Source organism: Rana temporaria, chromosome 3 (genome assembly GCF_905171775.1).
Source record: "Rana temporaria chromosome 3, aRanTem1.1, whole genome shotgun sequence".
Lineage (NCBI taxonomy): Eukaryota > Metazoa > Chordata > Amphibia > Anura > Ranidae > Rana > Rana temporaria.
In genome coordinates this window covers 415,880,755-415,905,476 of record NC_053491.1, presented here as the reverse complement: position 1 = coordinate 415,905,476, position 24,722 = coordinate 415,880,755, and the positions used below count along the sequence as shown (strand labels likewise).

At 44.4% G+C, this 24,722-nt stretch overlaps 1 protein-coding gene across 4 annotated transcripts in view; it reads left to right on the top strand.

The window, feature by feature from the left end:
• LOC120933098 (zinc metalloproteinase-disintegrin-like batroxstatin-2) overlaps nt 1–24,722 on the top strand; it is a 130,496-nt gene that overhangs the window by 45,694 nt on the left and 60,080 nt on the right. For 3 of the 4 annotated variants that reach the window (XM_040346096.1, XM_040346094.1, XM_040346097.1), the window contains 5 exons: nt 1,837–2,006; nt 3,359–3,443; nt 13,818–13,948; nt 16,375–16,552; nt 22,062–22,151. In XM_040346096.1, coding sequence (XP_040202030.1) covers nt 1,837–2,006; nt 3,359–3,443; nt 13,818–13,948; nt 16,375–16,552; nt 22,062–22,151 — 654 coding nt within the window. The remainder of the gene's footprint in view (nt 1–1,836; nt 2,007–3,358; nt 3,444–13,817; nt 13,949–16,374; nt 16,553–22,061; nt 22,152–24,722) is intronic. The other variant, XM_040346095.1, reaches the window with a different exon arrangement.

Sequence of the window (24,722 nt, the reverse complement as noted above, 5' to 3'; positions counted from 1 at the left end):
ATTATGATCTCGTTCTATTTATTGTAATGCCTATCTAACAACTCAGTGGCAGCATGTGGCGTATCAAAAAAAATAAACAGCTTCATCTGCTATCACTCTAAGTTTAGCAGTTGCAGTATCTGCAGTCTTTTTTTCACCTCCTGAAATTTAGAGCTCTGTTTTTGTATCTCTGGGGAACAATCAGGAAATAACATAACTTTGATTCCAGAATTTCCTCTAGTAGTCTGACGCATGTTTTCGCAAATTCTGTAGGGTTGGTATATTCAGCATGCTCTGGGAGGCCCACCAGCCTGATATTATTGTATCAAAGGTAGTTTTCCATGTACTTAGGAGCGTTGGTATCAGATTTTTTCATTACCTCTTTGACATCTGTATCCAATGATTGAGAAGTATCCTCTAACTCTTTAACATGGCCTTCCAGAGCAGACGTTTGTTCCCGTATTTTCTGTACATCTTGACTGAGAAAAATAAATTCCTCTTTAGGTCCTTGCACTTGGCCAGTTAAATTGCATAGAGAATTTTGGCATTGTTGCACCGCTTTTAGCACATATAATAAGGTGGGCCCTAATGGTGTTATTGGTGATGCTGATATATGTAGGCCATTAAACTGTTTATGGGTATGCTGCCCTGTACTCTTGTTATTTTTTTTCAAATCACCTATCCTTTGATCCGAATGTTTATGTAAAATAGTTGTATCCATTCAGGATCCTTCCAGTAATTCACTGGTAACATGCTGAGAGGCTTCATTTTCACTATCTTTGGTTGTAAATGCAAATGCAGCTTCTTTAGCCTTCTCTTTTACAGATTTACAGCCTTGTATTTGCTGAGAAAGTCCACTAGGATCTTGCGTGGGAACTGTGCCATTAGATGCCCCCTGTCCCTCTTTCCTTCTCATCATATTTCAGAGAAAAAAACAAACTAAAATGATATTGCTCTCCCTCCTTCTCTTCTCCCCTTCTTTCCACTTTCTTTTCCTCTGCTTTTGTTTCTTCTCCTCCTCTTCTTTTTTATAATTAAAATGTCCACTTTTATACTCTGTTCTTTGTTTCTCTCCTTTCTTTTCCTTTTTTCCTCTCCTCTCCCTCCTCCTTCCTTCCCTTTATGTACCAGGAGCAGTTACCAATATTTCGAGCCCAATCTCCCAATTTTCTGACAAGCTTTGATGGCCGCAATTCCCGACACCGCCGAACTTCAGAGGGAGCGTTACACTTCAAGTCTTGCCACCATCTCCCGAGGCTCTCCTGAATACCCCCGAGAACTGCCAATCCTAGCCGGCTGATCCCCAGCTGAAGACCGCCGACACACCAAGCTCCACAGTCCCTGGCACAATCAGCAGAGAAAGGCGGTGAGGAGAGCCGCCAACCACAGGGCAGCACCATGAGGCAAGGGGAGGGAGGCCCAACAGAGCCTTACTGGGGGAGCCACCTGAAGATAATGGGGAGCAGCAATAGGCAGAGGGAGGGGATGGACACAGCAGGCCGGAGCAGAGGGACATAGACAGAAACCACAGAGTTATCAAGCGTGATCCAAATAATTCTGCTTCCAGCGCCACCGCTAGTCCACAGATCTTTTTAAGTAAGCAAGTTGCCATACTGTCCACACAGACTTGGCTTCACAAGGTATGTCAATTGCTTAAAGCAACATTTAAAAACAAGACCGTGAGTCAGTGTAGTGCTCCTTCTAAGTTTGGTGGTCAGTGGCTTTGATGCCCCCTTATATATAAAGTCAATTGAATTTTTAGAGCTAAAGAAAGCTGAGTATCTTTGAATGTCAAATACCCTGCCTACCAATGGAAGACATTTATTATATACATATCTTTTTTATTATTATTTTCAGGTGTACAAGCTTCTAAATGTATTTGTGGCACTGACTGGCATGGAAATCTGGAAGACAAACGACCAATTTCAAGTAGTCACAACCACAGGTGATACTCTAGACAGATTCTCTAATTGGAGGAAAGACAATCTGTTGCCCAGGAAACTCCATGATAATGCTCAATTTTTAACGTAAGCCTTATGTGTAATTATTTTTTTTTTTACTTAAAAAATTCATAAATGTAAGGAGTATGAAGTGCTCATTCGTTTACTACAGCCTGACTTTTTGCATTTGCCTACAATTTTTATTTATTGATGGTTTTTCACTGTATTGTACTGCAGTGGCAGGTGTTATGTATCAATGGCTATTATTATCATTGCTATTATAGAGAATTTATGTAGCGCCAACAGTTTGTGCAGCACTTTACAATTTAAAGGAAGACAATACAGTTACAATACAATACAATTCAAGAGGGTTAATAGGGCCCTGCTCATAAGAGCTTCCAATATAATTGTTTTTATAACAATTCTGCTTATATACCATACATACCTGTAACATACCCTGCCTGTTGGCATTTATTGATTGGTGAGCTGATTGGACAACTAATTTAGTTACACCCTTTGATACAACTTTGCACATCATATAACATTAACTGAAAGCCACCTAAATAAAATATATCCAGGATACCCTATGGATTTGATTAGAAAGCAGCAAATATAACTTTGCAGGAATGGAACACAAATTCTGTGTACTCTACAGTTAAACAATTTAAACTAAGAGCACTATTCTGTTTTAGAATTCCTCGATTAGGCAAGGCAAAATCCATTTAAGAGCCGGTTCACACTGGGGCGACTCGTCCCATTGTATGCAATAGAACCGTTCTAATAGGAGCGACGCAAGTCGCTCCGACTTAGAAAAAGCTTCTTGTACGACATCGGGGGCGGCTTAGGGCGATTTGCATTGACTTCTATACAGAATTCATTTTGCTAATTGCCTCTGAAGTCATCTTTAGGATGACTTGCAGAGTCGCCCCCAAAGTTGTGCCGCCGCAGTGTGAACCGGCTCCAAGACAGTACACACTTTACTTTTTACTTTGATATCTTCACATAGAACCTCCAATGCACTCTTGTCATTGTTTAAAGTGGAATGTTGTCTAGTAGTTGATCTCTGCTACAGTATCTGTACATAAAAGGCGAATTGGTTTTTATATGAACTTAATAAGGTAAACTTATGCCTGAACATATCTATAGCCACCAATGTGCATCGAGAGGATGAGGCACTGCTGACTGCAAATGTAGAGGATGTTTATAGAGTATGTGGGGTCAGTGGAAGGAACCATGGCAGGGGACACAGATACCCAACATTACCTGTAGTAGAGGGGAGGTAATGTCAGAGAGGTGAGTATATTACTTCACCTTTTGCTGGGTATTATTTTGATTTCTTTAGAGATATGACAGAGTGTGTTTTATTGCCTATTTATCTATTTGTCCAGTTCTTTCTAATTAGGTTTCTGTTGTAAGTTATGTGTTTCTGTTTCTTTCAGGAATGTTAAATTTGATGGAACTGTAGTAGGACTGGCTTTTACTAAAGGAATGTGCAGTGATATGTGGTCTACAGGAGTAAACTGGGTGAGACATGAAACACTCAGTTTTCAACTAATAATAACTGCTATTAAGCTGACCATACATTAATCAGTTTTAATCAGCAAGCTGATAAAAAAAAAAAACTGCATGGATTCCCCTCATCCACACAAGCAAGGTGGATGGAGGAATCCTCCCTGCTCTGTTATTGTATTTTGACAGCGGGGACTCTTCCGCTGTCAGAATACACTGATCAGTGCTGCAGCCGATTGGCTACAGCACTGGTTGAACACAAATTTTCCAATAAGTCTGTTTTTGAGAAGTCATTCATTAGATCGAACTCCAAATAACAAGAACAGCCATAGATGGACCAAAATCTGATCCATCTATGACCAGCTTTACAAAGTTTTTTACTACTTAAAGAGGAAGTAAACCCTCTTTAAAAAAAAAAAAACACCCTGCAAGGCAAAGGCATAATAAGCTAGTGTGCATAGCCTAATAGCTCATTATGAAGTACTTACCTGAGATCGAAGTCCACGCAGTGGTGCTCGGTCACCTTCTTCGTCGGTGCCATCTCTCCACGATTCACTTTTGCATATAGCGGCTCCGACGCTGTGACTGGACGGAGCCGCGATGACGTCACTCCCGCACATGCACGCGGGTGCCACCACTAACATATTTGCCGTTAGTAACAGCACACTCAGTGTGCCTGCGCGCCATTGTCTACGGCGCATGCGCCGTAGACATCGGTGCCTTTTTTTTTGCAAATATCTTCTAAACTGTGTAGCTTTCTGAGATATTTGTTGCACCTACAGATCAGCCATAATCTAGGCTTACCTGTAGGTTAAAGTGGTCTGTAAGTACCTCCGGGCAGGCGTCCCACCGGATTTAGATGGTGGGTCAACAAGGGATTATTACGGATAGGAGATTATTTCGACCACTGGGGAATACGCCCGTCATCATATTACATAGATAGCTTGGAGATGCCTTCCTCGGAGAGTTACCGCTTACAGCAAATTCAGCATTTTCTCCGTTCGTTAGAGAACAATGGGTCCGACTTGACAACGCGCACTGCCTTCGAGAGTAGGTGTGTGCAGGACTCGGCTCTCCGGGGGGGCATCTCTACGCTCTATAAACAGCTGACCGCACCTCTCACTAGGCTCCCGTATCAAGTGGCATGGGAGAGGGACTTGAACATTAGCCCTGAGGCGGGGGATTGGCGTAGTTGGAGTACAAGAATTCACAAAGGCATCCTCAATGTGGCTTTGATAGAGGCGGGTTACAAGGTACAAGCCAGATGGTACTTGGTGCCGGAGCAACTCTCCAGAATGTATCCTGGTGTCTCATCCTCCTGTTTCAGGGGTTGTGGGCAGGTGGGCACACCACTTCATGTGTGGTGGACATGCCCTAGGGTGCGTCGTTTTTGGATCAGGGTCCACACGCTTATTCTTTCGGTCACAATGGTGAATATCATTAAAGACGCCTCAGTCGCCCTCCTAAACAAACCAGTGTATAATATTCCCAGACACGCCCAGACTTTGATATTTTTTTTTTTTTTAGCTGCTAAGATAGCTATTGAGACAGCTTGGAAAAGCCCCATTGTAGACTTAAAATTGCTAAAACGGAAATTAAACTGGATCATGTTAAATGAGAAAATAGTGAGCGTTTTAAATGACAAACAACCCCTTTTTGAAAAGACGTGGTCTCCCTGGCTCACTTACTTACAGGTCCCTGCGACATAGAGATGCCTCTTCAGTCAATCGATCAAAGATTCCCGGATGGACACACCCCTCTCTCTTCTTTCTTCTCCTGTTTCTTCTTTCTTCTATCTCTAGTGCCTTGCCCTTGTGGATTCACTGAATTCCCCCCCCCCATCCCCCCCTTTTTATTTTTATTTATTTCTTTTTAAACCTAGACCTTTTCTGTAGTGTTGGGGACTAAGGGCTCCCCTATCGGGGACATTTAGGTTTAATATATGCTGAAGGTATCTTACTTGTTATGATTTTGAGCTGCCCAGATCCTCTAGTTGTGAGTTTACTCGAACCTGAATCCTACGAAGTGACTCAGCTATCTTAACTATCTGTAAAATGTGTTGTCTGATGGAGAATTTGGGCTCCGAGGGACTTCAATATCTAAATATTGGTCATTGATTGGCCTTCAGTATTAGATATGTTATGTAGAGGGGACGCAATTCAGGATCCATCCCTCAATTTGGGTCAATAATGGTTCTATATTTAGTATAGCAAGCATTTGTTGTACTGTGATATTGTCTCTATGCTTGGATGCCTGCTCATATGTTACCCAGTATCATTTTCCCTCTTACTTTTGTTTGTTATGTTTGAAATATATATTTTTTTACTCTGTTTGTTTTCCCCCTTTTTTTGTTTTACTTTCTTTTCCCCTTTTGTTTTTTTTTACGACTTACTATGTGCAGAGCATGCGAGGATTGTTCGCTGCTCTCTGTGTTGACGCATATAATCTTTACTTGAAAAACGAATAAAAACCATTGAAACATAAAGTGGTCTGTAAGGGTGTACAACCATTTCAAAGGCCTGTGCTCAGAAGATCACAAGAATGTTGGTAGTATACAGGGATACTTGAACAAGTGCCTGTTAGCTTTAAGAGGATCTTCATCTTGAAAGGAAAGTTCCGCTTTATCTCCTCCTCTCCCCCTCCCACTTTTGTATTTTTTTTTAGGGAATGGGTACATAGTTTTGACAGGTACAAGGATAAGTAAAGGCGCAAAACTTGAAAACTTTTTCCCACAGATGTTTCAAAAAGTCTAACAAAGGTCCATAGAACTAATTGGAGGTTAGGAAAGTCCAAACACTAAGAGATGACACCATATGGGAGCAGAAGCCGGGTTCCAGCAAAGCTGAAAGAAACAATTTTTAATAGCACTTAAGATAGGCAACTTACATTTGTGAAGTTAAAACAGGCACATCAAGTAGTACAATCTCAGCAAGGGGGGAAATCATTGTCACACTGTCCAATCCTTAATTTCCATTAAGAGGCGCTATGCTCACTGTTCATCACCTCTGAATAGAAAGCCGGCTGCGGTGGGGGAGATGAAATGCAAGGCTAGTAGTGCAGATGGTGAGGTGGCGAGGAAGGATGATGTCCCTGGGAAGCTACGTGTTTCCTGAGCATGCGCGCTGCGTGGGGGTATGGCAGCCGTGGTCCTTTATTAATCGCCTCTCAATGTTGGAACTGAAGGACTGGACAGTTTGCCAATTAATTCCCCCCCTTGCTGGGACCGTACTGATTGCTGTGTCTGTTTTAACTTCACAAATGTGAGTTGCCTATTTTAAGTGTTTAGCACTACCCCCGTAGCAATGGGTCCGACTTGACAACGCGCACTGCCTTCGAGAGTAGGTGTGTGCAGGACTCGGCTCTCCGGGGGGGCATCTCTACGCTCTATAAACAGCTGACCGCACCTCTCACTAGGCTCCCGTATCAAGTGGCATGGGAGAGGGACTTGAACATTAGCCCTGAGGCGGGGGATTGGCGTAGTTGGAGTACAAGAATTCACAAAGGCATCCTCAATGTGGCTTTGATAGAGGCGGGTTACAAGGTACAAGCCAGATGGTACTTGGTGCCGGAGCAACTCTCCAGAATGTATCCTGGTGTCTCATCCTCCTGTTTCAGGGGTTGTGGGCAGGTGGGCACACCACTTCATGTGTGGTGGACATGCCCTAGGGTGCGTCGTTTTTGGATCAGGGTCCACACGCTTATTCTTTCGGTCACAATGGTGAATATCATTAAAGACGCCTCAGTCGCCCTCCTAAACAAACCAGTGTATAATATTCCCAGACACGCCCAGACTTTGATATTTTTTTTTTTTTTAGCTGCTAAGATAGCTATTGAGACAGCTTGGAAAAGCCCCATTGTAGACTTAAAATTGCTAAAACGGAAATTAAACTGGATCATGTTAAATGAGAAAATAGTGAGCGTTTTAAATGACAAACAACCCCTTTTTGAAAAGACGTGGTCTCCCTGGCTCACTTACTTACAGGTCCCTGCGACATAGAGATGCCTCTTCAGTCAATCGATCAAAGATTCCCGGATGGACACACCCCTCTCTCTTCTTTCTTCTCCTGTTTCTTCTTTCTTCTATCTCTAGTGCCTTGCCCTTGTGGATTCACTGAATTCCCCCCCCCCATCCCCCCCTTTTTATTTTTATTTATTTCTTTTTAAACCTAGACCTTTTCTGTAGTGTTGGGGACTAAGGGCTCCCCTATCGGGGACATTTAGGTTTAATATATGCTGAAGGTATCTTACTTGTTATGATTTTGAGCTGCCCAGATCCTCTAGTTGTGAGTTTACTCGAACCTGAATCCTACGAAGTGACTCAGCTATCTTAACTATCTGTAAAATGTGTTGTCTGATGGAGAATTTGGGCTCCGAGGGACTTCAATATCTAAATATTGGTCATTGATTGGCCTTCAGTATTAGATATGTTATGTAGAGGGGACGCAATTCAGGATCCATCCCTCAATTTGGGTCAATAATGGTTCTATATTTAGTATAGCAAGCATTTGTTGTACTGTGATATTGTCTCTATGCTTGGATGCCTGCTCATATGTTACCCAGTATCATTTTCCCTCTTACTTTTGTTTGTTATGTTTGAAATATATATTTTTTTACTCTGTTTGTTTTCCCCCTTTTTTTGTTTTACTTTCTTTTCCCCTTTTGTTTTTTTTTACGACTTACTATGTGCAGAGCATGCGAGGATTGTTCGCTGCTCTCTGTGTTGACGCATATAATCTTTACTTGAAAAACGAATAAAAACCATTGAAACATAAAGTGGTCTGTAAGGGTGTACAACCATTTCAAAGGCCTGTGCTCAGAAGATCACAAGAATGTTGGTAGTATACAGGGATACTTGAACAAGTGCCTGTTAGCTTTAAGAGGATCTTCATCTTGAAAGGAAAGTTCCGCTTTATCTCCTCCTCTCCCCCTCCCACTTTTGTATTTTTTTTTAGGGAATGGGTACATAGTTTTGACAGGTACAAGGATAAGTAAAGGCGCAAAACTTGAAAACTTTTTCCCACAGATGTTTCAAAAAGTCTAACAAAGGTCCATAGAACTAATTGGAGGTTAGGAAAGTCCAAACACTAAGAGATGACACCATATGGGAGCAGAAGCCGGGTTCCAGCAAAGCTGAAAGAAACAATTTTTAATAGCACTTAAGATAGGCAACTTACATTTGTGAAGTTAAAACAGGCACATCAAGTAGTACAATCTCAGCAAGGGGGGAAATCATTGTCACACTGTCCAATCCTTAATTTCCATTAAGAGGCGCTATGCTCACTGTTCATCACCTCTGAATAGAAAGCCGGCTGCGGTGGGGGAGATGAAATGCAAGGCTAGTAGTGCAGATGGTGAGGTGGCGAGGAAGGATGATGTCCCTGGGAAGCTACGTGTTTCCTGAGCATGCGCGCTGCGTGGGGGTATGGCAGCCGTGGTCCTTTATTAATCGCCTCTCAATGTTGGAACTGAAGGACTGGACAGTTTGCCAATTAATTCCCCCCCTTGCTGGGACCGTACTGATTGCTGTGTCTGTTTTAACTTCACAAATGTGAGTTGCCTATTTTAAGTGTTTAGCACTACCCCCGTAGCAATGGGTCCGACTTGACAACGCGCACTGCCTTCGAGAGTAGGTGTGTGCAGGACTCGGCTCTCCGGGGGGGCATCTCTACGCTCTATAAACAGCTGACCGCACCTCTCACTAGGCTCCCGTATCAAGTGGCATGGGAGAGGGACTTGAACATTAGCCCTGAGGCGGGGGATTGGCGTAGTTGGAGTACAAGAATTCACAAAGGCATCCTCAATGTGGCTTTGATAGAGGCGGGTTACAAGGTACAAGCCAGATGGTACTTGGTGCCGGAGCAACTCTCCAGAATGTATCCTGGTGTCTCATCCTCCTGTTTCAGGGGTTGTGGGCAGGTGGGCACACCACTTCATGTGTGGTGGACATGCCCTAGGGTGCGTCGTTTTTGGATCAGGGTCCACACGCTTATTCTTTCGGTCACAATGGTGAATATCATTAAAGACGCCTCAGTCGCCCTCCTAAACAAACCAGTGTATAATATTCCCAGACACGCCCAGACTTTGATATTTTTTTTTTTTTTTAGCTGCTAAGATAGCTATTGAGACAGCTTGGAAAAGCCCCATTGTAGACTTAAAATTGCTAAAACGGAAATTAAACTGGATCATGTTAAATGAGAAAATAGTGAGCGTTTTAAATGACAAACAACCCCTTTTTGAAAAGACGTGGTCTCCCTGGCTCACTTACTTACAGGTCCCTGCGACATAGAGATGCCTCTTCAGTCAATCGATCAAAGATTCCCGGATGGACACACCCCTCTCTCTTCTTTCTTCTCCTGTTTCTTCTTTCTTCTATCTCTAGTGCCTTGCCCTTGTGGATTCACTGAATTCCCCCCCCCCCATCCCCCCCTTTTTATTTTTATTTATTTCTTTTTAAACCTAGACCTTTTCTGTAGTGTTGGGGACTAAGGGCTCCCCTATCGGGGACATTTAGGTTTAATATATGCTGAAGGTATCTTACTTGTTATGATTTTGAGCTGCCCAGATCCTCTAGTTGTGAGTTTACTCGAACCTGAATCCTACGAAGTGACTCAGCTATCTTAACTATCTGTAAAATGTGTTGTCTGATGGAGAATTTGGGCTCCGAGGGACTTCAATATCTAAATATTGGTCATTGATTGGCCTTCAGTATTAGATATGTTATGTAGAGGGGACGCAATTCAGGATCCATCCCTCAATTTGGGTCAATAATGGTTCTATATTTAGTATAGCAAGCATTTGTTGTACTGTGATATTGTCTCTATGCTTGGATGCCTGCTCATATGTTACCCAGTATAATTTTCCCTCTTACTTTTGTTTGTTATGTTTGAAATATATATTTTTTTACTCTGTTTGTTTTCCCCCTTTTTTTGTTTTACTTTCTTTTCCCCTTTTGTTTTTTTTTACGACTTACTATGTGCAGAGCATGCGAGGATTGTTCGCTGCTCTCTGTGTTGACGCATATAATCTTTACTTGAAAAACGAATAAAAACCATTGAAACATAAAGTGGTCTGTAAGGGTGTACAACCATTTCAAAGGCCTGTGCTCAGAAGATCACAAGAATGTTGGTAGTATACAGGGATACTTGAACAAGTGCCTGTTAGCTTTAAGAGGATCTTCATCTTGAAAGGAAAGTTCCGCTTTATCTCCTCCTCTCCCCCTCCCACTTTTGTATTTTTTTTTAGGGAATGGGTACATAGTTTTGACAGGTACAAGGATAAGTAAAGGCGCAAAACTTGAAAACTTTTTCCCACAGATGTTTCAAAAAGTCTAACAAAGGTCCATAGAACTAATTGGAGGTTAGGAAAGTCCAAACACTAAGAGATGACACCATATGGGAGCAGAAGCCGGGTTCCAGCAAAGCTGAAAGAAACAATTTTTAATAGCACTTAAGATAGGCAACTTACATTTGTGAAGTTAAAACAGGCACATCAAGTAGTACAATCTCAGCAAGGGGGGAAATCATTGTCACACTGTCCAATCCTTAATTTCCATTAAGAGGCGCTATGCTCACTGTTCATCACCTCTGAATAGAAAGCCGGCTGCGGTGGGGGAGATGAAATGCAAGGCTAGTAGTGCAGATGGTGAGGTGGCGAGGAAGGATGATGTCCCTGGGAAGCTACGTGTTTCCTGAGCATGCGCGCTGCGTGGGGGTATGGCAGCCGTGGTCCTTTATTAATCGCCTCTCAATGTTGGAACTGAAGGACTGGACAGTTTGCCAATTAATTCCCCCCCTTGCTGGGACCGTACTGATTGCTGTGTCTGTTTTAACTTCACAAATGTGAGTTGCCTATTTTAAGTGTTTAGCACTACCCCCGTAGCAGCTGCTGGTTAATTTTGGGCCTTGCACGTTACCTCGTCCCTCATCGTCTAGGGGTTGAGAGTCAGCAAAAAGTTCAATGTCCACAAGTTATAGTTCCTTTTCTTTTGCTTTTATTTTCAAACAACTTGTAGAAGTAGAGGGGTGAAGGATCAGGGGAAGTTTCAGGCGCACAAAACAGATCACTGGGGAATTGCTAAACTTCAAAGTCACACTCACCACTTTCTCTTAAGTGGTTATTGCTCACCTAGATAGGCCCCTCTCACCTGGCCTAGCAGCTGGGATGGTGCACGGACAAGGATAATCTCAGTCTCTGCCACAGACTGGTTGCAAGTTCAGATGAGGGATTCTGGAATCCTCTGCCACAGAATTTGATACCCGGAGATCCAGCCTTACAGTTCTAGAGCCTTTAAGCCAGGGGTGCCCAACCAGTAATAAGTTACCAGGACTCTCCCAAAGTACCAGTCTTCCGCTCGGTCCTTTCCGGGGTAGGTCCTCCCCTGGCTTCCTCCATTGAGTGGCTTCCTTCTGCAGGACAGACAGCACAGGATCACCTCCATGGCGTAGGCCCCAGTCAGAGTAACTGGGCCCACCATGCCGAAATGCAGCCTCGGGCCAGCATTGTCCCGATTCAAAAAATCACACGACACATACCCCGCACCAGGAGGGCCACGAGGAAAAAAGGGCCCCCATAAAATGGCGTCTGCCCCTTAAGTATCCTTCCCCAGCATGCCCAGTGGGGAGACCACTCCCACTGGGCTGTTCCCGAGGAAAGACACCCAATACACCATGACTTGCCTTAGTTCCAACATTGGCCTGTGGCGGTACCACCACCTACAGGCAAACAAAGGGAAATTCCTCCAGGCACAGCCATAGCCGGAACAGAGGTTGATTTAGTCCCAATTAACAGAGTCTGAGCTAAACTACCAGCTCAAACAACCTCTAAATTTGACATAGCGCCTGGTCATTGGGAGAAAGGCGCTATAAGTGCTATTAAGTTTTTTTCTAAAATCCTACACCTAGAGGCGCCTCTCTCATTGTTTCCTCTAGTTTTGACAGGTACTTGCTCCCACCTCCGCTCAGCTTGCCTAGGAAGCCAGAGATTGAGCCACACTGTACACCTGTACCACCACCACGAGAGAGGGAGCCACGTTGTACCCGCATCACCAGAGAGGGAGCCACGCTGTACCCGCACCACCAGAGAGGGAGCCATGCTGTACCCCAGTACCCGCACCACCACAGAGGGAGCCACACTACACCCTACTGACACTACTGTCCTGGAGCCAAATGCCACAACAGTTCCGGCACTGAGTTCCGGTAACTGGCCAGACAGCTGTGCGCTAGTGTGGGCTCTCGGGACATCTGCCACACAGGGTCCTGCAAGCGCCGATCAGCTTTCCGTGGCAGCCAACACCTTTCTCCCCACTGACAGCCACACACACTCCTTGGCTCCTCCTCCTCCTCCGCTCAAATGTTCTAGTGTACACAGCCAGGAGGAGGAGGAGCCACAGAGGAGGGACACAACTTCAGTGCAAGAGCCGCACTGCTGGTCTGAGATCTGTGTTTAGTTTACAGTGGAGGGGTACACAGTAACTGGGAAGGGGGACAGATAACATGGAGTGATAGGAGGGGAATGGGGTAAGGGGATATGTGCTGGGGGTGCTTTGGGAGGGGAGAGGATGTGTGCTAGTGGGGGGAATCTGATCCCCCCCCCACTAGCACATGTCCTCTACCCTCCCAAAACTACCAGCACAAATCCCCTTACTCCCCCCAAATTAAAAGATGCCACATCCCCCTCCATCCTCCTCCCACGGCGTCGCTCTCTGTCCTTCTTCCGTAGCGGCGTTCTCTGTCATCTCTCTGTCATCTTTCCGTGGCATCTCTCTCTCCTCCTCCTATGGCTTCCTCCTGCGGTGTCCTTCTCTGTCCTCCTACCGCGGCATCCTTCTCTGTCCTCCTCCCGCAGCATCCCTCTCTGTCCTCCTTCCGCGGTGTCCCTCTCTGTCCTCCTCCTGCAGTGTCCCTCTCTTTCCTCTTCCCTCAACGTCCTTCTCCCATGATGTCCCTCTGTCTTCCTCCCATGAAGATGACAGGGCGGGTCTTAAAAAGGAAGGGTGTGGCCTTGACAGGAAGGGGTTGGGTCATATTTAAAATTAGTGGGTGCGCACGTTTAGTCAGGCCTACGACAGCAGAAAGCCTAAATACACCACTGACTAATGTTATTAGTGCTTGCAGAAACTTTCATTCAACCAGGTGTGTCAGAGGGGCTGAGGTTGTTCTTCAAGGTGCAGAACAGAGAAAAATAAAAATATTCTGCATTGATGCATTCATCAAAAAAAACATTAACATAAAATAACATAAAATACTAAATTAAGATAATTCAGAAACCAAATCACCAAGAATGTCATTCATTCCTTGATTAGACATCTCTTTTAGCTATACCCTTACAACTCTGCTGTAAGTTATGTTTCCCTTAACTTCTGATAATGCTGTTCTCTAACAATGTATTTAGGACCACTCTACAGATCCTATTAGAGTTGGCGCAACCATGGCACATGAAATGGGGCATAATCTAGGAATGCAGCATGATGAAAATGAATGCAAATGCCATGTTAAATCCTGTATCATGTTGCCTTCTTTAAGGTGAGTGAATCGAATACAAATTTTTACAGCTGCTGTAAATAGATGTAAACCCAATCACTAAAAGCTAATGAACGCTTTAAAGCCAAAGTTTAATCTGCATATATTTTGCTTTTCCTCGTCTGCCTATTCCCCTAGTTTGTCATGTTAAAGTCACAATAGGACCTCAGCTGGCTAAGTGAGAGTAAATGGACACATGTACAATAAGGGTTGCCACATCATCCCTTTAAAACTGAATGCAAATTACACAGTTTCTGAGGCTAATTTAATGCAGCTATGGCACCAAGTGAGCCTCAGAACCTGTGTAATTCATATGTGTTCAGGTTTAAAGGGATGAGGTGGCAACCCTATGTACAATGGCCTAAATGAAGAAGTCTCACTTCTATTTATATTAAAAGTATTCTGTTTTCCAGTGGACGATGTGTATACATCACACTATGTGCTGTCTAAGACTAGCTGGGAGGTCGGATAGGGTGCCCCTTCTTCCTTCTGCTGCTAGCAAGGAGATAGCGTCTTTGGCTGTTGGCACTTTTGTTTATTTGCAAGCACTTGCTTGCTTTCCTGGCAGTGGTGTGCCTAGGTGGGCAACAGTAGTAGGCTACTGAGTAGGCTGCCTCACTTTCTGACAGAAAGTTAGGCAGCCAAGCCACAGAACAAATTTAAAGGGGAGAGCCTGCTTGTAATAAATGTAAAATGTATTAAATTCAGTGCTATATTTCAGTCTGTATATAACTAAATCAAAACCACTAGCAATATAAGTGAAATATACAACACCCTATGTAGAATATAAACAAAAAAAATTAAGCGCTGCAACTTTTTATTTATATTTGTGCAAAGGCCTCCGGACTGGGAAGTGGGGGGGTTGTGGTGAAGGCCCTGTACTAGGAAATGCAGGTTGTTATGGAGAAGACCCTGTACTAGGAAAAGGGGGGGGGGTGTGAATAGGAGGCTGTAGACTAGGAGAGTGTGCTGTATGGAGAGGGCTGTGAACTAGGAGAGCGGTGCACTGAAGAAGCTGTGGAGTAAGAACGGTTGTTTTGGTGAAGAAGGCTCTGGACTGGGAGAGGTGAAAGTGCAGCGAAGGGCATGGACTAGGTGTAGAGGGTGTGCTAAAGACGGCTCTGGATGAAGAGAGGGAGTTGTGCTAAAGAAGTCTCTGGACTAGGATAGGGGAGTATAAGGAGGAAGCTGTAGACTAGGAGAGGGGAGATTTGCAGAGGAGACCTTGGACTTGAAGAAGGGGGTGTGTGGAGGTGTCTGTGGACTAGAAGGGAGGGTGTGAACAGAGTTCCTGGTTTAGGAAAGAGGGTGACCCGAAGGCCCTGGACTAGGTGAGGGGGAGCCTGGATGCACTGGAGTCGGATAAGGGGTGCCTGGGGGCCCCAGGGTTAGACAGGGGGTGCCTGAAGGCCCCAGAGTAGGTGAGGGGTGCCTGGAGGTTCTGAATTAGAACAGTGGGTGTCTGGAGCCCCTGGACTGAGAGAGGGGGTTCTTGGATGCTCTGAAAAGGAAGAGGAGAAGGTGCCTCTAAATGTAGTGTTTATTGATGCACAAAAGTAATACACTTACAGACCGATTAGTCTGACAAAGGAGCTTTTCTGCACATGCTCTGAAACACATTACCGCCCCCCTGACATCACTTCCGCTCCGTGTGGTCCACGAGCGAGGTGTGCGTTCCACTGCAGCCTCCTGACAGGTCTTTCCTCGGCTTGCTTTACCATCTCTCCCCCCAGTGCTGCTGGTCAGTTGGAGGAGCCAGAGCCACAGGGACAGGAACGGATCCTTACATTGATAATCGGATATGCCCGTTTTTACTTTTATGCTGTACGTGTATTACTTGTGCATCAATAAACACTGTTAATTCTGCACTTAGAGGTGCCTTCTCCACTTGCTTTTCTTGCAAGTTGAGTTGCTTCTACTCGCCAGCCTAGCGCTGCACTATACTTTATATATTTGCTTCTACTCACCAGAAGAGCTGCCTCCTAACCAGTTTGGTACCCCCAGTCCTCTGGGATACCACTATTCACCCATACTTGAGGACTGACTCCTGGAACAGAACTGCCCTATTTTCCATGTCTTGGATGCTCCGGACTAAGAGAGGTGGTGCCTAGAGAACCTGTACTAGGAGGGGAGGACCCTGGAGGCTTTGATGGATTCAGGGAGAAAAAGCCTGGACCCAAAGCAGACTGATGGAGAGCCTGCTTGGGTGAGCCTGGAGTCAGTGACTTCACAACATACAGTACATGGACTAATTTATCAATTGTTGCAAGCAATGCCAAACAGGAGCAGAGAGCTGTTAAGCTCAAAATTCAATTTGTTCCTTCAAGTGAATTTTTTTTTAAGCTGATTGCCTCCCAACATACAGAGATTTGCCCAGTCCTTTTAACACTGTGCCCCTCAATTCTCTTATTGTGTATCTCCTTACACAGCAGTGATACTCCATACAAGTTCAGCCCCTGCAGTCATCAGAGCTTTCAGAATTTCATTGAAAATGAAAAACCGTTCTGTATGAGAAACAAGCCACAAAATGTTGATATTCTGAATGACCCTGTGTGTGGAAATCAATTCACAGAGGCTGGAGAGGAATGTGACTGTGGCACAGTGGAGGTAATTATGCCTTATCATCTATACACTTTTCTGTGTCAGAGAACCTTCACTTTTTCTTTGGTTATTATATTGTTTTTAGAAAAGATTATATAATATGTTGATTTCTTTGTGTTTGCTATAAAAAGAATATTAAAGATTAAATGCTAAACAAAACCAGATAGAACACAAAAGAGGTTTGTTATTAGGGAGGTGCAACACATAGCTAACAGTGTATAAAAAATAAAAAAACAGGCCATGCGTTCCACACAGCTGCTGACGTCATTTCCGGTTTATCACTGGCACATGGAAACCGGAAGTGACATCTTAACTTGGAGAACAAAGCACCCGGCCGTAGTGATACTATGGGCGGAAGTTGTCCAGCGTGATGGATTGCGCCACAAGGCAGGTCAAAACTCTGCAAATTAAGCGTCTCGTCTGCAATCTTGTGATTAGATAGACGTGGCGCTTCCCATAATTCACTGTGTCTGGTACCCGAACACAGTGCTCTTAAAGGACATTTTTTTTTAAAGGGCCTTTTAAAAAAAAATATATATATTTTTTGTGACTGCCTGCGGGGACTGGGCAGCATCTGTCTGCCCCCTATGGACAGGCCACTGCTTACAGGTCTCCACCCCATCCAGTGCCTAGACAGAGAACGGAAAATCTCTCCTCCTATCCATGCTTCTTGCACTGCAGCACAATGGATTGGCAACTTGTGTTGCTTCTCCGTCCCCATTCTAAACGCTGCTTTACAGGGACTGGAAGTGGTTGATACCAAGTCAAATTCAAGTACAGTAAAACCTTGGATTGCGATTATAATTTGTTCCAGAAACATGCTTGTAATCCAAAGCACTCGTTTATCAAATTTCCCCATAATTAGTAATGGAGACTTAGATGACTCATTCTACAACCATTAATTCATGAGTCCTTTAGTTTTTAGTAAATAGAAAAAGATTATAGCAATGTGACCTCAAGGCAACTTTGAGACAACTTTGAGGCAACTTCCATTAAAGTCTGTGGAGCGACTTAAGTCGTGCTAATTAAGACAGCTCTCATTGACTAAAATAGGATTTCGCATGTCACGTGACTTAGGCCGCTTACACACGACCGGTCCATCCGATGAGAATGGTCCGACGGACCGTTTTCATCGGTTCACCACTGAAGCAGACTGATGGTCTGATGTGCGTACACACCATCAGTTCAAAAACCGATCGGGTCAGAGCGCGGTGACGTAAAACACACAACGTGCTGAAAAAAAAACAAAGTTCAATGCTTCCAAGCATGCGTCGACTTGATTCTGAGCATGCGTGGGTTTTGAACCGATGCTTTTGTGTACTAACCATCGGTTTGGACCGATGGTCAGCCGTCCATCAGTTCGATTTTAAAGCAAGTTCTCCCATTTTTGTCCGAAGGACAACAGACCGATGGGCCGTACACACGGTCGGTTTGGACTGATGAAACTGGACTTTAGGCCGTTTTAATCGGTTTGGACCGACCGTGTGTGCGCGGACCCCAGACGGGTTGACTCCAAAGTTAGTCCATAGTTCCATTCCTCCAATGCTGGTATCCATACAGTACCCCAAATAAATTGCTCCAAACAGAGCATCACTCACCCAGCCAACCTCTGCCTCTCTCAGAGAACATGCCTGCCGCTGGGGAGAGGCCTGGACTGGGCCTTCTCCCTGGAGTCCTTTCAGCCGCTGGAGAGAAGACAGGGTGACTGGGCTCAGTTCATCATGCTGTTGGGGATCTGGGCCAGCTGCCCCCCATCCCTGGGGTATACAAGTGGAGACTGAAGTCCCATCCACTTCCACAGGAACTCCCTCTCCTGCTAGTTGAGAGCAGACGCCTGTGGCCCTCAGTACTGTTGCCAGCTCTTCTGCTGGGGATTCCACACCATCTGCTCTGGCTAACTGTTGGGGAGGGAAAATGGCTGCTTCTCCTCCCTGCATCTCTGAAATCCACTGGTAGAGAGGGACCGTCACCTTATCACCTCGGGTCTCCAAAACTGCAATGGGTGTAGAGTACTCTGTCCTGCTGTCAGTACTTGAGCAGGCGATGCATAATCCATAACATCCTCTGAACAGTCCATTAAATCCATGCATTCTGTAATCTGGCTGGGGAGATGAGCCAACTGCCCTAGCCCCCTGGAACTCCACATCATCCGCTTCGGCTTTAGGGGTGGCAATCTCCATATTTTCCACTGCCGATTCATCAGCCAGGATTTCACAGTTGTCATCTGAAATGTCCTCATAGTCCCAGGCAAAGGGAGCCCCACCCTGCTGCTGAGACATTCATTTTTTGCTCTATGTGCTCCATTATTTCCTCCAAGCGCCACTCCCGATCATCCCCGAAGTCAGGGTCACTGGACATCCTCCAATACAACAATCCCAGGCCATCATAGTCAAAGCCTTCCGTGGGGCTGTCATCCTCTGACCACGGGCACTCTTGGGCTACATACCACCGGAGGGCTCTGTAGCATCTCTGCCTGGATCAACCTGCTTAACTCTGCTGTCCACTCCTGCTTCGGTTGTTCCCCCAACAACGGCATTCGTACGTCATACTGCGGCCAGTACCTTACATGGATGGAGGGGAGAACCTTTCCCTGGTGTTGCTGCTCAAGAGCTAGCGCTTCCTTCCAGAGTTGGCAACGGATCAAATCCGACCATCCCAGCAGGGCCTCCTCTGCCACTGGTCCTCTGTACTGTATCTGCATCTCTTGTAACCTCCTTCTGAATTCCTCTTCCATGGAGACTGGTATCTGTACCTCTCCTCTCTCTTCAGTTGGTGCTGCTGTGACTTCTGCTGCTGCAGCACCTATTTGATGTAGCCAAGTGGCATCCACAGCCGCTATAACCAGGTCTATGATCTCCGGTGGAGGATTAGGACCATACTGTGCTAGTCCTCGTTTAACAGCCCGATCAAAACTTTCTTCCTCGGGTGTCCTGTCTGTTACCCTGGGCCTTTCAGCTCTATCCATTTTGTCAAGTTGTGCAATAATGCCCCTTTTCTTACAGTTGCTGGCCGGTCTGCCCCGGCTCTCCAGTAAGTCAAGCTAAGTCGACACTTGATGTTAGCAGTCATCCATTAGGAGCATGCTGAAATCAAAGTGATGTTTATGAGACATCAGTTGACAAGCAGTAAATATAAAGAAGATAAACTGCTAACACTTAAGAATTTGGCTCATCCATCCCGATGCACTTCAAAAGATTGCTGCCTTAGCCAGCTGTAAAATGCATCATGAAAGGTTTGCACAATCGCACTAAGCACTGGAGATTTTATTGAAATTAGCAAGCAGCGTTTAGCAGTATATTCATAGAATGTCTTGATGTCTTTTACACAGAAGTATTTATTCATAAGGCTAATTTTATTACAGATGCCAGCCTGAATAAATAGCATTTACCAGCCAACTGGCTGAAAACCCACTTCTCATTCAAGTTGCTACTGTTACCGCACTGCATGCAGATTTAAAGTTATAACACCATTCTATTGCATTGATGATTCCTAACATAAATTATACAATAACGTAAATCCCAATCAACAGATTAACATCTCCAAGATTAAATTGCCCATGTAGCACAAGATTACACACTGCAGATGGTAAAGACCAGCCATTCTCAACCAGGGTTCCTTCAGAGGTTGCTAGAGGTTCCTTGGGCTGTAGCTAATTGACCTCCCGTTTGCATAATTCTAGGACCATTGCAACTTGGCAGAATTAGCAGCTTGACACCAATGATCTCTTTATATGTCTATAAATTTTGCATTCTTCTTACTGTCAATGAAAGGAACATTTTCCCCATAGACCCACTATGAATGGGTTTTAATAAGGGTTCTGTAAAACCTTAGGCCCCTTTCACATGATCGGCCCGATCAGATTTAACATTACTGCAATCTGCAAGTCATTTCTATTAACTCTATTAAACCTCACCCCTTTTTAAGCCATGCCCGATATGTAGCGCAATTAAAGCCTGGGGGGGGGGGGGGGGTTCGCGGGGTGCCACCTCCCTGAAATGAGTTTGCCACCTCCCTGAAATTAGTTTTTTTCAGGTTGGGATGTCTGTAACAGGCAAGAGTCATCAATTTGCTGGCAGTGTGGTACCAAGTCAGGAGGCAGAACTGTGTCAGAAGACCAAGCCAGGGTCCATAACACAGTTGAGCAGCAGACATAACAGGCAGAGGTGATCCAAAGAGAGGTGACAGCAGGGGTCAAGTCCTGGGGAAAAAAGTGTGGGAACTCCCACCCAAGACCCAATCCCCCACCAAAAAAAAAAAAAAAATGATACGCTCATATGCATAATTACTAAACCGCATGTTTGTTTTTGTTTTTTTCGATCCACTGTACCTTAGTAATCCTTTATGTTACTGGCCACTTCCTGTATATGAATTCATTGGGTAGTGTGCGGGTATTCCATCACTTCCTCGATGCCGCAATGTCTCCTGGGAGCTTTTGTCATTGTTCCCAGGAGCAAGTAAGTTCTTTCTAAATCCCGCGATAACTCGCGGCAGAGCTCCGCAATGTCTCCTGGGAACAATGACAAAAGCTCCCAGGAGACATTGCGGCATCGAGGAAGTGATGGAATACCCGCACACTACTTGATGAATCCATATACAGGAAGCGACCAGTAACATAAAGGATTACTAAGGTTCGCCTGCCCCTGACAGTGACTCGAGCTGGGCATCGCCGCTTAGTGAAGGATTGGCTTGGGCGGCTTGGCTGCTCTAGTCCTGCAAAGGGAACTGCGTTCCTGCTGTGAAAAAAGTGCAGGAACTCCGTTCACACACGTTCCCGCAGGACTTGAGCCCTGGGTGACAGGCATAGCTGGGTCAATAACAAGGTAAGCAGACATTCAGGAACTTGGAATGTGGGATCCAGAGCCAAAGACAATCCAGCAACAAGGCCAGGCAGATATCAGGTTTGAATGGCCCGTTGAGCGCCAGAATCTGTGGGTGTGCCTGTACACACATGCATGCGAGGACTGTGCATGCTTATGTGCATGCGCATTCTTGTTTTTGCATGTCTTGTAAAGATATGCTTACAACCCTGCAAACGTGCACTGAAATTAGCACCTGCTGCACCAGAACTATTAGCACACACTATACGAGATGGCTGATATTAGAAAATATTAAAAATATTTCTTGTTAATTGAGAGAGTTTAGTTCCACTTTAAAGTGTAAGGAAACTTTCAAAAAGCCCCCCCCCCCACTATGCTCATCTTACCCACCCCACTCCATATAATCAGTCAACTCTGACAAATCTTATATATATACTAACAATATAAAAGGTCTTTATAAATAGCAAAGCAAGTCAAACCAACAAAGCCTAGAACCAAGGTTTTAAGTGGTAGACTACTCGTTGCTTCATTAGATGTCTATATTTGTTTCTTATATGACCCTAGAAGCATTAAAGAAGGATTAAATTAAGGATTATTATCTGACAGAAAATGGTCATCTTGTCAATATATAGTGTAAAAAGTAAAGCCAGCTATACACATGTATAATTGATGTGACCACCTTTCCCTTCTCATTACAGGAATGTACCAACAACTGCTGTGATGCCACCATGTGCAAACTCAAACAGGGTGCTCAGTGTTCAGAGGGAGAATGTTGCCAAGATTGCCAGGTAATACTCAAAATTCATATTCAAAAAAAGAAAAAAAGGGTTATGGAACCTGACAAAGAGAGAAGGAGAGAGATAAGATGGGTGGAAAGGCAAACTTTAGCATTAAATAAATATGGCATCTTTTTAGTTTGTTTTGTTTAAATGATACTGGTACTGGACCACATTTCTACTTTGTAATAGTTCAAAGGAGAAGTGCTGGGTCCTTGGGTAGAGGGTTTGCGAGGAAAAACACCTCTCACGGGCCTGTGCAGTATAAACTCTAGCGCACACCAGTGGCGGCCCATCCATATGGGGCACAGGAGAGCTGCCCCCCTAATCAATGTGTCCGGCCCCTAATCTACATGTAGGGTGCTGGACACATGTGCTGGACACTAGATATGTGCATTCCCGTTCATACGAATGTTATTTTCGTACGAAAATTTTCATTTTCATACCCGCAGAATAATGTGTACATACGAAAAAATTTAAGCCCCAAAATACGAAAACGACGGGATTACGAATGAGTCGCATAATGAACAACCGCAAAAACGAACGAACGATCCGACGAAAATTCGACAAAATGAAAACGGCAAAAGAACGAATATGACATCTATAACAAAAGACTTGCATTCTGTATTTTGTTTGAATCCTTGTTCTGTTCGTATTTTGATTTTCAGTCGTATGTTCATATGACATCTAACAAAAGATTTTCATTCTGTATTTTGTTTGAATCCTTTTTCTGTTTGTATGTTCATATGACATCTTATAACAAAAGATTTGTATTCTGTATTCTGAATTCCTTTTTTCTGTTCGTAATTTGGTTTCAAAATACAGAATGCAAATCTTTTGTTATAAGATGTAATTTTCGTTTTTTTGAATGGACAGTGAGTGTAGTTAGTTAGTGAAGCAGCTTCTCTTTTGTGCTGAGTACAGTAGTACAGTAAAGCCAAATAAACTTTTCTGTGGATTTTCGTCTGAAGGGAGAGATCAGTTGGCCAGACTTTTGAACCTGGAACCCAAAAATGGTTTTCTGATGGAGTTTAAAAACGAACGAACGTTCGGTAAAACTATCGTTTTTATGTTTGTTGTTAAAAAAGTCTGACCAAGTGTATGGGGCTTAACAATAGTTAATATGGATGAGCCGCGTGTTGAAAGTGCCGCGAATCCCGCGATATATTTACGAAAGTACAAAATGACGAAAATTTACGAAAATTATTGTCTAACAAGTAACGAACATGAATTAAACTGAATAACGAACCATCCTGCATGTACGAAAATAAAACGGTAACCAAAATACGAAACGATCGGAATACGAAAAAATTGCGTCGTACGAAAAACGGACGGGAACGAACAGAAAAACGGGCGTCTTACGAAAAACGAACGGGAACGAACCTACGGAACGATACGAAACGGAACAAAAAAAAACAAATTTTTTTCTGTGCACATGTCTACTGGACACATGTGCTGGAAGCACGTGATTAAAACCAGAGGCACTAAAAGTCTTCAAAAAAGGGTGGGCTCTGTGCCCCAAGCCCACCCAGTTGTGTAACAATAGCAAATTAATATTCGCTATTGTCTTCTTGATTCTCCTCCTCCCAGCCAATCATGAAGTGGGTCCTGAGACCGGTCACTCGATTGGCTGAGAGAAGAAGCAATCCTAATGGCCGCTAAGAAGGAGGAGGGAGGAGATGCAGGGGAAGCCGCCGCGAAGCACCAGAGGAATATGCCACATGCCCGTGACCTAGATGGGGTAAGTGCGGGGCTGGTGACCGGCTGCCCCCAAAAAATATACAACCAGCCGCCACTGCCACTGAGAATGCCAACCTTACAGATAGCTAAAACAATCTCTGGAGTCATGCTGCTGGCTCTGCCAAACAGCATTGGCCCTTGAATTATGCAAGAACCATTCGATGAAAGATAAAAAAAAGCCACAGTAACCACCCTAGCAACCTCTTGAGGAACCGTAGTTGAGAATAACTACTTTAAAAAAAGCAATACCAAGTGATCAGGGCCATTTTTAACATTGGCTGGACCCTGGGCAAACATTTTCTTGGGCCCCCTCTTTCATGCGATTTCGCTCTCCACATGCTTTGAGACATACAGTTAATAGCACCTAGACTCAAAATCAGTTTACTGAATCAGATCAGGCAGCAATTACAATTGGTTGCCAGAGGTTACAGTGTATCATTACTGCTCACTGACTGACTGCTGTTTATTTTCTAGAGGTTACAGCACATGACTTCTGCTTGTTGATTGGTTGCTAGAGATTACTGTACATCAATTTTGCTCACTGATTCATTGCTAGAGGTTACTGGACATCTATACCACTCACTAATTGTTTGCTAGAGGTTACTGTACATTATTACTGCTCACGGATTGGTTCCTAGAGGTTACTGCATATCCTTACCGCTCAATGATTGGTTGCCAGAGGTTAGTGCACAGCATTACTGCTCACTGATTTTTTTGCTAAAGGTTGCAGCACATCATCTCCTCACTGCCTGCACACCATGGACTGGGGAGGTGAAGGGACCCATCCATAGACAGAAAACTTGAAGGACTCCTGGGATCAGGGGGTTGATGGGATCAGTGGCA